The 17501-nt window shown below is 38.5% G+C and overlaps 1 protein-coding gene across 2 annotated transcripts in view; it reads right to left on the reverse strand.

The window, feature by feature from the left end:
• The window catches only part of LOC138060238 (1-phosphatidylinositol 4,5-bisphosphate phosphodiesterase zeta-1-like), a 76916-nt gene that overhangs the window by 32209 nt on the left and 27206 nt on the right, over nt 1-17501 (reverse strand). For both annotated transcript variants that reach the window (XM_068905975.1, XM_068905976.1), the window contains exons 10-22: nt 16258-16387; nt 15853-15951; nt 15071-15163; nt 14267-14409; nt 11428-11485; nt 10372-10528; nt 9520-9593; nt 9016-9087; nt 5881-6030; nt 4472-4525; nt 3692-3745; nt 1858-1935; nt 892-921 (exon numbers count right to left, since the gene is read on the reverse strand). In XM_068905975.1, the coding sequence (XP_068762076.1) occupies nt 892-921; nt 1858-1935; nt 3692-3745; nt 4472-4525; nt 5881-6030; nt 9016-9087; nt 9520-9593; nt 10372-10528; nt 11428-11485; nt 14267-14409; nt 15071-15163; nt 15853-15951; nt 16258-16387 (1192 nt within the window). The remainder of the gene's footprint in view (nt 1-891; nt 922-1857; nt 1936-3691; nt 3746-4471; nt 4526-5880; nt 6031-9015; nt 9088-9519; nt 9594-10371; nt 10529-11427; nt 11486-14266; nt 14410-15070; nt 15164-15852; nt 15952-16257; nt 16388-17501) is intronic.

A 17501-nucleotide genomic window follows, 5' to 3' on the forward strand; every position in this document is an offset into this window, starting at 1 on the left:
CAGCACATGTAAAGTTTGACGTTTGAAACAGGCCTTAGAGCCTTTTCCTCGAGAAACCGTCTAGAACCGGGTTGACTTCAAGTCATAAATAGTTAACTTGTATGTAGAGAATTTCTTCTTTTAGTATATTAAGTTCCTGTTTTGTAAAGTAAGCCGCAGACTGTGTTTTTGAGAACGTCCAGGTAAAGCACTTAAAGTTTACACGTATGTAAACCTGTGTTCTGACATTTGAGTTCATTTAGCGCGTGGCTATACAAGGCATGTCAAAGTAAAAGTCTAAACAGAAGGTATGATTCTTTATGTCAATTGGATTACATACTACCAAGCTTTCCTTTGCAAGTGTCACTGGTTACTTTTCTTTTGGTTGTGTGCACACTTTGAAGTACTCTCATATCATTCAGTTTGGTGGGCCCTATGTACAGTACTGAGGAAGAGAAGCCGCCTTTGCAAGTGTCACTGATAACTTTTCTTTTGCTTGAGTGCACTTTGAAGTACTCTCATATCAGTCAGTTTGGTCAGCCCTACGTACAGTACTGAAGGAGAGAAGCAGCACGAGGGGTCACTCTCTAACTATGATTGTCAAAATTCCTTACATTTTTTATCCCTTGACTATCAAAAACGTGACAAATTTTTGCCACCTGGCACATTTTCCAATACATGTGTTCTCCTTGTTCTGAAAATAACAATTTTTCAACACAGGGACTTGATGAGGGAAAGAGGCTACGTTTCCTCTTCCACGCAAGCTGGGAAAACATGTCAAATGTGAACTAAGAAAAGAAAGCCTGTTTGTAGGTAATTAAACGGCTGAGCAAACGGATGTGGTTGGAACCTGATGAGTAAGTGCAATAGGAGAAGGGAAAAAAATAAAAATGGCAGCAAAATGTAACTTACTGTACTGTGCGCCTCTTCACTTGTTGAACACTGGAAGAAAGGGAGTACGTTTATAATAACTTTTTTTAGCTTTTAACTATATATTACCTCAAACACTATAATGCAGTATTTTGAAATTTAAGACACTATGGGTGCTGCTGAGAAACGTAAGCACTAAGGATCCTTATGACCATAAGAACGTCAAAAACCATAGCTTTAATGAGCAAAGACAAGAAATCTGCAAGCCCTACAAGAATGGTTTACTCAAACACAACCACCTATCTCCAGACATGCACCTAATTCGATGCACGTCCAATTTTGATATCCGACACGAAGTGTCCCTTTAAGTCTAGGCAATTGCTACCTATTTTCAACAACAAGGTAAGGATAAAGGTTAGCATTATTTTAAGCTTAGGATAAATGCAGCAGTTAACGTTTACTTAAAGAACAGCATTTGGGGGACACTTTGTGACATTTTTTGTCCATATTCCGTGACACGAGTGATGTTGAAGTTGGGGAGAAGAGCAAGGGGACACTTTGTGACGCTTATTGAAATCTGTGTGCATCTAATTTGGGGCATTTCTGGACATAAAAACAACGGCATAAAATGACCAAGATTACTGTTACGTTTTCTTGCCGGAAACGAGGCCACGAATACAATTCTAAAATTTCCTTCTTTTATATGAAAGTCATCCATGCCAATTTAATTGGCCATTTCTGAGTTCATATCTGCCTCCTCTTGAAAGTGGTGTCTAAGTCGGAAGTTTTCATTCATATCTGAAATAGAACTGATTAACATCACAAAAACGTTGCACTTTGACTTGCTTTGAAGAGGAGGCAGACATGAACTCCAAAATGGCCTATACTTGAACGAGAAAATTTGGTTTCCACAATGCTTCCACGATGGGCTAGCATTGAAATGTAGCCATTCAATCTGGAGTGTAATCTTCCTAAACTATAGTTACGAAGAACGGTCCTCCTTCTTACCACAGTTGCACTTGTCAAGGATCGCACTCTGGGACCGAGAGAATTTGATGACTCTGTTCTGGAAAGAAATGCTTCTGACTGTGAATAAAAATAAAATTGAAGAGTTACAGAGAAAAAGATATCTTGACCAGTTTTTAAATGCTACTATGACCAAAAAAATCAATTCTTTTTCTTTGGACTTCAAAACTATGTTAACACCTGCATGCTTTAACTGGAATTTTCCTCTTAAATGGTCTGCCATTGCTAGCTGGATCGAGGAGAAAATGACGTCAAAGTCTCAATAGTTTAAAAATTGTGTTTTACCAATATAGTAAGCTGCATTCACACGCTGAATTTTTAAGCTACAATCAGTGGCAAAATTAGTTGGGACGCTGATGTCATGATGGGCCTTAAAACCCCTCACATGTCAGAAACTAAGAATAACTTTCAAAATTCCACTAAAGGCTTCAAAATGTAAGTCCTCCCTCCCCCAATCAATGTTGAAATAGAAAGGGAAATGTATGTTGACTGTTGGCAACATTGTTTTTTTTTTTTTGGGGGGGGGGGGGGGGCAATTAGTCAAAGTCAGTAAGAAAACCAACTTCAATTGGTGAGTATGCCAAGACTTTTGCCACTTATTGTAGTTAGTAAATGACGTCAATTTTCCCTGGATCCAACCCCCTGAGGTCCAATCGGTCAGTTTTGAAATTGAGGAATGGCCGACTGTGACATCCAAATCTTACACTCAAAGTAAACAGCCTTTGGACAAAAATCAAACCTCAAAATTATTGCCAGTCAGGTGTTAAGGAAACACACTTTCTACTGCTTTTTTCCTTTGGCTTTCAAAAGTATGTTAACTACGGGTAAATACTAAGTGACTCTTAAGCCTTTATTTCCAAACAAATAAAATGGAATTTTCTCATTTAATGGTCCACCATTACATGTACTAACTGTAAAATCTTGAGATAGCTGGGTCGAAGAGAAAATGACGTCAAAGACTCCTTAGTTTAAGAATGCAATGCGTTTGTACACTCTGAATTAATATGCAGCATAGGAGTTTGGGTTTTCAGATTTTAAACTTGTGTTTTGCATATATAATAAACTGCATTTACACCATGAAATTTTAAGCTATTGGGTAAATACCGTCACTTTTCCCTAGATCCAAGCTTCTGAGGTCTAGACAGTTCTGAACATGAATAATAGCAGACCATACACCAAATTCATAAATGGCCGCCAACCTGGGTCGAGTTAGCGGCCAAACATGACATCGAGGCATTTTAGGATAAACACGCAGGAATTTTGAGGAGAGAAGTAGAAATGAACGATCCACGTGCGGAAAATTACATTCCTGATTCTTTTTTAAGTGTCAGAAGGTCATCAGTATTAAGAAAATGATGAGCTACGGTTGTGCACTCAAAGTGAACAGCTTTAAATAAAAATCAAAGCTCAAAATTTTGCGAGGCAGGTCTTAAGCAAACACAATTTCAAATTCTGAAGAAAAATATGGAAGTGATATTTTGGTTGTAGTACCACTTCAAGGGTGTGTAAATTTCAGCCATCGAAACAGTACCAATCGCTTGGCTCAGTTGTTGTTTCCGTTAATGTTAGCTGGTTATCCAGGTCCTTGACATTCAAATTATCACATAGAACAGTACACACTGAGCATGCATCAAGGTTGTTTTCGCCATATTAAATCTATCCCTTTAAGCCATGTGTCTATGGAAAGCCCAAAAAATGTAGAACACCTTGGCTCTTCTTTTGTGGTATCAAAGTTTTTCCAGTCCACCATAATGCTTGAAAAAGCATGGACTGGTTTGTTTCATCTCATGTTAAATCTACCATGGAATAAACTTACCTGACTGGATACAAGACGGCCTTTGCTGTTTTTCTTGATCCTTTGAGGGATAGTCTGTTTGAAAAATCACAGTCATGATTTACAAGAAGAATTTGCTTGTTGGACATCATCTCAAGACCAAAAAGCTAAAAGTTGTTGCGCATATTTTAACTGCAGATCAGAGCATACAATACTTTCCATCAACTAAGTCCAGGAAAGTAATGGAACAAATAATAATTAGGTGCAGTCCGATCATCCGGGTTAGTGTAGTGCTGAGGACTGTTTAGGATGACATTCACTGGTGTTTGGACAACCTGAGCGGAAGTCATCTTCACAGTCAAATGATTTGTGTAATGGCAGTAGCTAAGGTAAACAGTCTGGTTGTTGATGTGACCGGTCAACCAAGTCTGCGAAGACTCAACACAGTGGTTGGTGCATTTCATGTTTCATCATAAAATATGACAAAACACTCCTACTCCTTTATTAAACAGTATTTAATATTTTAATACAGTAATAAATGTTGCCATGGGCATTCAAATGCCAGTTACCGAATAAGAAAGGTGAGCATTTTCATGTGATCACATCGTAAAGACAACTGGCGTACACACATGATTCTGGTGATGAGGGAAAGGTTAGAGTTTGAATGGCTTACAATCTCACTTTCTAAACACATAAAAAAGTTGCATCAAAATCTTACAACATTCACAAAACATCTTTTAAAAGAAAAGGGACAAGATATTCCTCTGATCGTAATATACTCATCAAGTGCAGTGATCTCTTTTAAGAATCAAGGGTACTTACAGACAACATGGGGCTGACATTTACTCCAGGCCAGATACTGGTTGACATCTTAGGCTGTGAAGTCAACAATAATAATTATTGTACCGTTTACTTTTTACCAAGGTTACGTAATAAAACTTCAAAGTCAAAGGACTGGAACTGAAATAAAAGAGCACTGGCCTTTGAATTTATGTATTTCTTTTCTTTGTTTACATTTAGATCCACGAGTTTGTATCATGTCGTCACATTGATGATAATGAATGAAAACGACACAAGTAGTTCTTCAGAATAACAAAACTTGAAAAGAGCTCCGCAAGCATCCAAACCTTAAAGTGCGCCTGTGACCAAAAAGTCGATTCTTATTTTTCTTTGGATTTCAAAACTATGTTAACCACTAAGCGACCAAAGTTTTGTGCCTTGATGTCAAGAAGACACCTGTCCGAGGCTAATTTAACTGGAATTTTGCTATTTAATGGTCCGCCATTACTAACCTTAAGATCTTGAGAGAGCTGGATCAAGGAGAAAATGACGTCAAAGGCCCACTAGTTTAAAAATACAATGCGTGTGTATGCCGCAGAATTAATATGCAGCACTGGAGTTTTGGGCTTTCATACCTTTTAACTTGCGTTTTGCATATATAATTAAGCTACATTCACACGCTGAAATTTTAAGCTTGTGAGCCTTTGTCGTTACTTTCCCTGGATCCAATCCTCTGTGGACCAATCGGTCAGTTTTGAACGTGAGTAATGGCGGACCTTGAAATCCAAACCTTACACTCAAAAAGCAAAGCTCACTTTCTAAATCTGAAGAAAAAAAGGAAGTGATTTTTTTTACATTTTTGTCACATGGGCACGAAGGAAATCTTTGCAGAGATTGAATTTGAATTTGGTTACATTTTCTTAGCTGTAACCCTTGCCTATACTTGGCAACATGTTTCAAATGATGAACGTTTTCAGTATTTGTACCTTTATAGTATAACGTTTATAGAAGAAAAACTTTACTAGTGTTTTGGGAAAAGGGTTATACACTTAATTCCATGCACAATTACTTAAATAATTACTTAATTTCAATTTAATACTTAAAGGTCTTCCTTTAAAGCCCATAGTGTGTCAGTGCATTTTCAATTCAGTTTCTGCTTTCAATTGCACAATTTTGATGTATTGAAGTTTAATCGTAAGAAGAAGCGTCTCACCATCATGCTCCGAGAAAGAACCCTTAAGAATCCTCATTTCTTCCTCGTAGCTTTAAGGTTATGCTTACCTTACAGTAAAATCATTTCAAATATTGAAATAGCATTATTAACAATGAAGTGATAACTATAAAATGCCTGCTGTGCAAAAGAGATTTGGGTGGTAACAAATTCTTTTTCAAATCTAATACCTCAAAGGGACAACATTTTTGTCTACATCAGATGTAAAACATCTTATTACCTTCTTCTTGGTTTTAATTTTGCCTTTGAGCAGAATTTTCCTCTTCAATTGGTTGGGAGAGGGAAGTGTGTTCAGACATAATTCATCGCAAAGGTTATTTGTTGCCAGCATATCGCCCAGCTCAGTCACAAAGATGTCTGACATGATTGCCTGTGAAATGAAAACATTAAAAGTCGACTGAGTGAAAAGACGCTTCATTTTGAGAATCAGAAAAGTTACCAGGCTGAAATCATTTCAGTCCAAAGGTCAATGAAGGGGACTGGATGCTACGTCTCTGATGCAAAATGTGGGGTGGTAGATATACATAGCACAGTCAGAGCAAGCAAGAAACCAGCCTCCTGTACTAAAAAATAAGGGGAATGTTAACGATTTGAAAATATAAATGTGGTAGTAATAATGATAACATAAGTGATGATCATACAGACAATTTAAGATGCTACACTGGAAGGTTTTGCAACCATATAAGTGAAAGCTCCACAGAGCCACAACCCCAAAAAAATGGAACAATAATTTACTACACCAAGCTTGGATGAAGTGGTTACTTTTGGGTCAATGACTTAGAAGGGAACCGTTCACATAAAGGATCCAAGCAAAGGCAACAATGAAAGCAAATGTCGACCAAGCACTGGATGAGAGCTGAGGACTGAAGAAAAGAACGAGGTGTCTTAGAGGTTGTTGGACAAGATGATCTTCGAGGATGGTTGAAAATGAAAGATTAGTTTGAAACAAAAAGCATATGACGTGGCCCCCCATTCATGGATTGTAGAGAGTTCGTACCTGGTGCAAGCACTGTCAAATATCGAGAACAATTGTCAAGAGTATGAGAGAATACAGGAGCACGTTGGTGAACCAATGAAGAACTCGGTGATCTAGACTCAGGTGTAAAATATTACACCGAAATTATCCCCATTACTCTTTACAATCACTAGGCAACCGACAGTAGCTTTGAGAAATTAAATGTAGCTGCATCATCGTGTGGAACAGGCAAACTTAACCACCGATACCACCCTTAATGCCTGTATCTCGACAAGACATACAGAAGTCACCGTTGTACAGGCCCAGACATCAACAGAAACACCAAGCGACAAGGATGAATTCCACAATAAAACTGATTCTATTTGCATTTGTAACACATTACAGTCCCCTTTCAAAGACAAAGGAGTGTAGGAAGTAAAGTAAGGCTATAGTTCAGGCAAATACATTGCCCATACAACTCATCAGTTAAACTGAAAGATACTCAGACTTCATCTGACTTCTGCCACAAGTTCTCAATAGACTCGAAGCACTTCAACAATGCTACGAGCGAGAAAAAAAATGGGTACCCTTCCCTACCACTGAGACGTCTGGGCCAAACAGTCACAAATACAAACAAATGCGGGAAGGAATTGGTGTCAGAACATGCCAAATGAAAGAAAGATATTTGAGTCGTCTTGTAAACCCAAGACCGAGTTCTACCAATGAATACATACTGCATTGTAAAATAGCAGGGAAGCACACTGATCACATGTTGTCTGCCAATGCATAGACTGACATAAACGAACAATAAAATGACAGAGTTGCCACTGGTACATTTAGAGTTGTGCGGGTAGCAACTGCAAATGAATTGACAATAACAACACCAAGGTAGAAGAATGCCAACCAAGATGGAAATACTCCCTGGGATTCCAGCACACAAACTGGATAGGGCTATCAGTACTAGAAGACCACACACAGTTACTTTACCGGTGAACGGGACAGAGATTTATCAATTTTGATACCTTGTGACGTACATGTGAAAAGTAAAACGATTGGAAAAAAATTGTCAAGTACCAGGACCCAGCCTTGGAGCTTCAAATGTTATGAATAATGAAAGTCGACGAAGTATCCATTGGTCATTGTCAATGGGGCATAAATGGTCATGTTCGCAAGTCTTGAACAAGTGAGCTTCACAAAACAAAAACAACAACAACAATCCTGCGACAGCAAAGTCGAAGGAACCTCAGCAGGTAGGGGGGTCACTGGCCACTGGTACATTTAGAGCTGTGCAGATAGAATGCCATTCCAGCAACTGCAAATGATGTGAACATAACAACACCAAGGTATGTGTAGAAGAATGCGAAGATGGAAAAACTCCATGGGATTCCAGTACACAAACTGGATAGGGCTATCAGTGCCAGAAGCCCAGATACTGTACTAATGAAAGGGACAGAGATTTCTCAATTTTGATACCTTGTGACGTGAATGTGACAAGTAAAAGGACTGGGAAAACGTTGTGGAGTACCAGGATCCAGCCGTGGAGCTCCACATGTTATGAAGAATGAAAGTCGAAGAAGTGTCCATTGTTCATTGTCAATAAGGCATAGACGGTCATGTTACCAAGTCTTGAACAAGTATACTTCAGAAAAACAATAACAACGATCCTGGGACAGCAAAGTCGAAGAAACCTCAGCAGGTAGGGGGATAACCAGCCCTAACATACATTGTATAACATATACACTTAAGGTGCAAACATCATTGTGGTTATCAAGGTACAATATTTTTCTGTAATAATATTGTCTTTATAGGCAAATTAGCTTTTATTCAAGGTTTTCCATCAATACATGCATGGACTTTACTCTTCGATGTAGTGTGAAAATATATATATTTCGTCAATATAAAATACTGACGAAAATATTAAAACCATAAGCACCACTACTATTCCTATGTTAATGCCTTGAGGCCAAATTTAGACACCGTAGTCCATGTCAGGCAAATCAGATGACACCTTATACCGACACTTCCATATTCCTAAAAAAGTGGTTATTCTTTCTGGTGTGCTCCTGGATGACCATTTGTTTATTGACGACCCCTTTCCTTATTTTGTAACCCAGCTGATCATTTTGCAGGATTGTGCTACTGTGTTCTTCTTTGATTGTTTTGCTATAGTGTTTTCTTGTCTGCCGTTTTGCAAATTGTGGCTGAATTAAGTGCGTTGGCTAAATCTATTCAGTATGGGTTAATTTTCTAAAGGTAAAGGTTTAAGTTCACAGGACAGAATTTCTCAACTTCAAAAGACTCTTTGGTTGATCTCTTTGGGAACAGAGAAGCATCATGGAGTTGTTAAATCATAATATTTTTCCCAATTTTTGCTCTATTTTGTCAACAACAATGACTTACTTGTTGCTGTTCATTGCAGTGGTTTTCCAGGGACAGGATCAGTGGGAATTCAGAGGCCTCAAACGCATATTCCTAAAAGCAAGAAATAATAAATCTGTGGGCTGCTTTAATGACACACTGAATAGCACAGTTCTGTGACACTGAAAACGGCCCTACACAGAAAATTACAAAAACCACTAAAACTGTACAGCGAGCTAGTCACCCCAAGTTGATTGGCTGGCTCCGTTGGTCGAGAATCAGAAGGACATCATGAATCAACAATAGCTGGACAAGCAAAGTGCTTAAAAGCAATTGCAAGGCACGCAAAGCAGCCTCTGGTTGGCCAAGAATGTGGTAATGAATTCTCAAGCCAATCACTGTATTGACTAATTACATACATGTAGTCGACTACTACTGGTACTAAAACAGCTTTTAGGTCATATTCATGCAACGAAGCATGTAGGGATACACCATTACAACATTAAACAAATAACATGCAAAGCCAAGTGAACTTTCATTCCTTACCCTGATGACTTGAACCACATCTCTGAATCTAATTTTAGAGGTTAATGTAAGGCCATGAGTAATGACAGGTTCATCTGAAAACGAATTTAAACCAAGCTACATGAAAGAATATTTTGCTTATTAATACTAATGATTTTGGCATACTCATGAAAAAAAAAAACCCTGACTACTTCATAAGATGATGTCCTTCTGATTACTAGTTGGAATGCTCTGCCACTGAGCTACAGGCGACTTACGGAAGCAAGTTCATTGAACCAGGTTCAGGTAACGTTCATTACCCATAACCCTACGACAGAAAGCAATGCTAGAGGATTGCATTCTCAAAATTGCTGAAGAGTAGCCAGATAGCATGGCATGGCAGAGGCCAAAATTGTTGCAGAGACACCAGTTTGCATTGGCGACCAGTGTACTTTATCTTGTATTGACTTAGAAAGTTGTGTCACCTGTGAATGTGACCGTCTACCTTAGGTTTGTCAGTTTAATTACTGTTACGAGTTATCGACGTTAAATATGGTCACTTTACTTTACTTCACTTTACTTTATGTCAGGTTCTGTTGGTGCAAGGTCTCATACCACCATAAAATGTCTTTTGAAATTTCAATTAAAACAACAGTCTTAAAATATAACACTGCACGTAGCCTGCAAGGAGGCTCTCTTCTCCAAGCAAGCAAGAAGGTGGAATGATGCAAGATGTTTTTCTTCCTTTCAGTCAGCTCCCTGGTTACATCGCGCCCAAGACTTGCACACAAGGGCAGGTTTCTGACTTTTCATAATGTAGGGTGGTAAACAAAACAATTAAGTTAAAATTGATTTTTTTCTTTTTTTCAGAGCCTTGTTTCCATTTGAATATACCTGGCCCATCCCAACAGTCAAGTTCAACACAGCGACAGCCCTGTAGTAATGCCCTGACGTATGCCTCAAGACTTGAATGACCTTTAAGCTGTCGTCCAGTTAAATAAGTGTTATGTGAGGAGCTGATAAAATAGTCGCTCAGTGGATGTTCCATATCCTGTCACAGTAAAAAAAATGAAAAAGAAATAATCATGTTTTAATGATTATCTATTGGGGCTAAAAGCCTTAAGGGCCTACTGTTAGAACATTTAGTAAGCAAGAGGAATTGTTCTAAAAGACAAGGTGGTACATTTGAGTTATGTTCGCTAAGAGAATGTTTACAAATTGACGACGATTTTTGTTTGTGTCCATCAACGCATTTGTGGAGGTGGCCGCGAGTGTAACCAACATATCCTGCATCACACAGGTTACATTGAAATTTATAAACTAAACATTGTTGCTTAACAATGGCTGGCTTGACTTCTGGAACTTTAAGGTCTTTTGTGAGTTTTCTGCTGATGAACACTGGCTGAATTGTGGTCTTGATTTTTGAGCGGAGGTCTGCGAGACGTTTTTTCAGCACATTAGCAGAGACCTGATCTTTAAATGGTATGATAACTCGGATAGGGTGTGTAGTTGTGGCGGTTGATGGAATGTGCTGCTGGTCTGCTACCTTGGAATCTACGAACTGCCTGACAGCCAGATTGAATAAGTGCCTCGGGTACTAAAGCTTTAAGAATACTGTCTCTAGCCGATCGCATTCTTGAGAGAAGAAAGACTAGTCAGAAGATATGCGGTAAGCTCGATCTAACATGGTGGTAATTAGACTGCGCTTGTAAAGATTATGGTGCCACCACTGCCACCCATCAGCAAAGTTTACTATGGAGGTGGAACGGAATGCCTCGCTTCCTTTCATCGGTGTTGAATTGTTAAACTTAACTCCCAGAATGAAGCCCAAGGTCTACGTAAAACCAACTAATACTACCACGTGGATAATTGGTACACTAAATTAATAATTAAGTTTTGTCATTTGCATGTAACAAAGAGAATGATTGCCATTTGAACATGAAATTTCACCTGATATACAGTATTGTGCTCTGGATTGACAGCTGAGTTATCTTTACTGCGAAGGTAACTGCAAAAGGACATGCAAAATAGTTCTTCCAACTTTCTGTCACTTGACAATGAATACGGACCTTTATAGCCTGTACATTTTGTTTTCCCATTTCAGACCATGCGATGTTTCAAATGCTATTTTATGTATTTGCATGTGTATGAATAACGTATGACCAAAAAAAAAAGCAAAAACAAAAGAAGAATGCCCTTGAAAACATCACATGGTCTGAAATGGCAAAACAAAACAAGTGCAAGTTTAAAGAGTCTACTAACATGTACAAAACAGTCTCTTGTCAAAAAAAATGCTTCTGGGGATTATAGAGCAAAGGCCAGCCAAAGATATCTCAGACTCTTTATTTGGTAAATTTTGCATACTAAATATATATGGCTATCGAAACAAGCTGATGACTTTTCTGAGGTGACTACCAACAGTATGAACATCTCAAGGATGAAATGCATGCTTTGCCCTCATTGCAAAATGGTGAAGCATTCTGTGACAGAAAGAAAGTCAAGCAGCCTGTATTGATTAGACCAATACATTGATGTAGATGCTCTCCCTTGTTTGGGGGTCACCTGAAAAAGGCCAAAACAGCATAGAACTGAAGACAAGCTAAAGCTTTGCCAAATAAATGTAAAAGGTCATTCCTGTATGTTGCAGTGCTAAGAATTAGCAGATATACCCGTACTTTTGTAATCATTTTAATATAATTGTAATACACAGTGAGGGAATGAGAGACACAATAACTAATGCACTTCCCACCTCCCTGCCAGAAGGAAGGGGTCAGATTGGTGCACTGAACATGGCCTGCTCCACAACACCTCTGACCTTTGCCACATGAAACGTTTGCACACTCAGTGGGAGGAATGATGCAGACAAATCCAGAGAGAAAGAGATGCGTGTCTTGGAAAGCTTAAAGATTCCACAAGATTGGCAAAGATGTAACAATCAAGTTGCACGACTTATCTGATGCAAGTCAATCAGGTGATGGTGAATGCAGCCATAAGCATCTCATAAAAAAAAACAAGAATCATCAAGCTCACTGCTCCAAAATTAACGGGAAAGGCCCGTGTCACACCTTTGAAGCCTGTGACAATTCCATGTTTACAGTTGACAGCTGCTGAACATTGTCTTGGTGACCTTAAGCAGATTTGTGATCACACAAAACCTTAGGCATGTCAATAAATCGACTTGCAATCCAATCCTGCCCATGCTGTCTCATGGGGTCATAGAACTCAGCAACTTATGAATGATGACTCTGGATGGTTTAGAGGTCCAAAGTCACTAGTTCCACATGACCCCAAAGTGAAGAAAGTAGCTTCTCTTTGGACACACCCAAGTAAAGGATGCCCAATGAGATCGTTGGATTGGACAGGTTCTCCACCTGGTTTCAAGCAAAATGGGCTGTAGCTCTTTGTTTGCATCTTAGATGCTGCTCAAAGGAAAGAAAGAAGACTGAAAAAGTCAACCCGGCAAGCTACCAACCAGTGGATGTGGAAGAAATATGTCAGGCTGAGAAAGAGATATATAAAATTATGCTGTTCCCTACTGGTCATGATAGTACAAATTTTGAAGGCTAAAATCCAGGCTTTGTCGTCACTGCAAAATGGTGACGATTTCTGAGACTGAAAGAAAGTCAAGCTGCCTGTATTCACTAGACCATGCATACATTGACATAGATGGTCTTCTTTGTGTCGGTGGTCACCTGAGAAACACCAGTACACCAGACGGAGCAAAACATCCTGCAATCTTGCCGAGATGGTCTCATACCACCCAGATCATTCTACAACATTGCCATAAAACAGTCAAACCTCAAAGCTATGGTATGACTTACATGTACAATGAAGTTCGTCAACATGGATACTGAAAAATAGGTGGCACCTCTGCTGTGTCACCTGTAGAAAGCTTCGTTCACCTCTGAAGCATCAGGAGAAAGCAGTCATTCTTCAGGATCATGTTGAATCTGCTGCTCCACTCACAAAAAGTGTGGTCAATCATTTCCACTTGTTTATTATAAAGGAAGGGTGGAAGGAAGACAAATGATACAGTGTCATTTTCATGTGCATGGTTTCACATGCCATTCACATGGAAATGGCCAATTCTCTGGAAACAGATGCGTTTAAGCCACATTTAAGATGCTTCCAGGCAGAGCGTGTTCCTGTTTTGCCAGAAAAGATGCGACGGTGGAACAAACTTTATTGGAAATGATCACCAATTGAAAGAAGGGTTGAAGATTCACACGAGATTATTAGAGGATAACTGCAAACGGATTGACTTCAAGTTTGTTCCTTCCTCTGACAGTCACATTGGTGGCAATGACAGATATGGGCAGTCTGAAAATTCTTGCATCCTTGCTAGAAGAATCAGGACGTCAGTTAGATGATAAAAGGTGTTGCACCTTTGCGAAAGAAGTTCATGCTCTAATCAACTCCAGACGACTTGCACAAAATGACTCTCCAAACTTTCTGCAGTTGAGCACAAACAAAAGGACAAAGCAAAAAAAACCTTACGAGACTGAAATCCATTGCATTGATCAAATAACATTCCAGTACAGAGAGACCTCACTCCTGAAAAAGTTGCAGCCTGCACTCAAATTACGAAATCTGTGACCCATCGTCAGTGCTGGTAAGACAAACACATCTCAATGGCTCAGTTAGATACCTTTATTTATAGCATTGATTTTATGATATGATTTGTGTCAGTTTTATTTGGATATTGTTTTTCTTACTGTTTCCTTGCGACGTTGACCCTTATTGGGGATGAGCCAATAGAGTATGTGTGAAAGTACTCACAGTCTGGTACCTCAGAAATCCTTGGTAAGACAGCAAACACTTGCTTAAGCGATATGACTCTGGGTCATCCCCAGCACACTTCTGCTTGTACATCTTATGGAACTTGTCATGAACTGATATCAGTCTTGCACAGGCTGTTAAGCTGAGGGCCTCCTGATAAAGGAATAATTTTCTTTTTAATTTTCTAAAACATGTAACATGAGATTATGTTTCAAAAGTAAAATCTGTGGCATTCTTGAAACATCCCTCTTGGAAGTACTTACCAAGAATGAAGAGGTATCCAAACCATTTTTCATACACCTCGCATATAACTTACAATGCCTTCAGTAAAAAAGTATCTTTTTAAACTGTCTATTACTTCGTTTTTTACATTCCATGCCATTTTATGTGATAGAGCTATTTCAGAATCACATGATTACAAAATAGTTGATGTTTTCATTCTTTTGCCTTTATTTAGTCCTTGCTGTCTAGTCATTCTTAACCTCATGATTATTTCTTTAAATTCAAATGAACGAAGATAAATTAAAGAAATAATATTATATTCATTGTTTTCTAATTCCTGACTGACAAAGGGCTTGAAACAATGGCCATTCTATCTTTTCACCATGGAATTTCCACCGTTACCACGTTGAACTTAACTGTTTGATTAAACCTTTTTTTTTTTTAAATAGAGTGAGGCAAAAACATCCTCAAAAGTTGAAGTCTTTAGGCAAAATATTGTTTTCAAAAATGTTATACGCCCCCTTCCCCTCCTTTCTCATTTCTACCTTCAAGAAAAGGAACTCATTAGTGCACTGGCGTAATGTTAACTTACCTCTTGCTCTCTGGTGAGAAATTCAGCAAACTCTGCCGGGGTCATACCAAGATTGGGATACTCCTTGGCATACTTGCAAAATATTTCATACAACTATAAAATGAAACAGATTTGCCAAATTTAAGACAGCATAAGGTATACAATATTACTACTGTATAGCATTCATTTGGCTTTTTTTAAAATTATATTGGGCCATTAACCCTTCTAAATAAACTACAGAATGCAAGGGACCCTAGTCAGTTTTCTTCTTCACAATAAAGGATGCTTTCAGGATAAAATTAAAACAGAAAAAAAGGATATTGACATCATTTTAAGCACACTAACAAACCCTTCAAAATAGAGTTTGAACCTGTGATAAAACCGCATTATAATAAATTGCAATGCAGAAAGTGAGAGCTAACCATAATTTTAAAGTAGGTGCTTTGAAGTGATAACTGTAGAAAAGGAATATAATGATGAAAAGCATTCTGTATTAATTACAGATTAGTACTGCAAAATACCCCTGCTAGATACAAAGGGCCAGTTTACTGAAAAAGGGAAAGAAAGAAAGATGTGTTTTTGTTCTCTTTTCAGTGCCATATCATTGCTCTGTCATAGTATAGGATATTGTTCAGGGAACATTTGCGAAAAATGCATAAAGATCATCGTGGAGTGAAAAGATGTAACCAAGGGGTTCCCAATCTTACAGATTTAATGCATAAGGTTATGGATTTCCCCCAAAATAAAGTGATAATGGCACTAGCAGGGCAAACTGAATAGGTTTTTTAAACAATTTAAATTACTTTTGGCTGTTCACTGAGGGAGTTAAACAGCATCAAAAACGAATTCCACAAGAGATTTTCATTGTGTTGAATAATGCCACACTGAGCTTCAAGAACATCCTGCAAAAGAAAACCGGCCCACATAAGTATTACTAATTGAGGGAATCAAACTTGTGGCAGTAGGAGGAAAAGGGGTCACATATGAATGGGACAAATGAGACATAATTATCTTGTGATTCAAGATTTTTCTTAATGGATTACAATTTTCAAAAAGCAGTTCAATTTAGATTTTCCTTTGTCTAATATTAATTATCATAATCTGAAGCAATTTGAAAGGAAATATCAAGATTGAACTAGGACAAAAACGTTTGAACCAGATATTGAATTGAACCCATACATGTAAGAAAAGAAAAAAAAACTAGCAACCTTTATATGATTCCTCAGATGTTTCCTCTTAGATCCATTGCAGCATTGCTGAGCAAATGTCAGTGCTTGGTCTGCTGAGATTCTTTTGCTACGGCGAGATGACATCACAGACCAATGCCTCTTTAACCAGCTATGGATTGGCTGTTAAGGAGTTTAGCACCATACATCCTACACTATAATTTGTGTGACCTTGTTTTGGTAAATAAGGTGGAAAACTCAAAAAACAGGAGTTTTGAGACTTTTAAAGTAAAACAACACGTTTAAACAGTGTTAAAACACACTTAAATAGCATTAAAACATGAGAAACAGATGTAAGTCATTTACATGTATTCCAAGAGAAAAAAAAGGACACATTTAAATGCAATTAATTTATCAAACAAAAGCGAGCAATTACATGAATGGTTAACAAATCTTAAACTGTGTGTCCGTCTTCTATAATAGAGAGGTTCCAAGCCCAGTTTATTCATAATTTGATCAGTTGATAGATTTGAGGCAGCTTTGAACACGATGATCATCATGGCTCGTCTTTGCAGTCGTTCCATCTTGTCATTGTTTCCTTGTCCGCATTCATGCCACACATCATCACAATAATCTAGAACAGGGAGGACCATGGCTTTATAAAGTCTATTTGCAGCTTCTAGTGTAAGTGAAAGTCTTATTCTAGAGAACATTCTGAGTATCTTAGATACCTTCATCCTCACATAGTCCACATGGTCATTGAAGGAAAGGGTGTCATCAAGAACTACACTCAGCATGAGCGTCAGGCTCACAGCGACTGTTGAAGAGCCAAAGGTCACAATCTAAACAACTTGTCGCGATGAACGAAGCGAGCAGGAATGCTTGTTTCGTTTAAATGTGTCAATCTCTTCTCCGACTGCACTTGCTTGAAACAAACGAATAACGAGAGCTCCAGCAGCCTCTAAATCGTTGACACTAACTTCACAAGTTTCCTCTTTGGCCTTGTTTAATCGATTTTTCAACTTTTTCACGTAGTTGACGCAGATCACTACTGCGCGCTTTGCTCTGAACCAATCAGAGAATCACTCTATCCTTCTAGAGATGTCAGGGTAGCGTGTTTCCGTGGTTCTTGTTGCCATTACCACTGACCTTTTAACGTCTGGGTCATCAGGTCGGACGTTGTGGTTGTGGTCAACCCTGTCGCAGTTTGACCACTCGTACTCTTTCTTCCAAAAAGAATGTTGGTCCAAGGAGCCATTGGGAATCTTGCAGCTCTCGCGCTTTCA

Source organism: Montipora capricornis, chromosome 8 (assembly GCF_036669925.1).
Source record: "Montipora capricornis isolate CH-2021 chromosome 8, ASM3666992v2, whole genome shotgun sequence".
NCBI lineage: Eukaryota > Metazoa > Cnidaria > Anthozoa > Scleractinia > Acroporidae > Montipora > Montipora capricornis.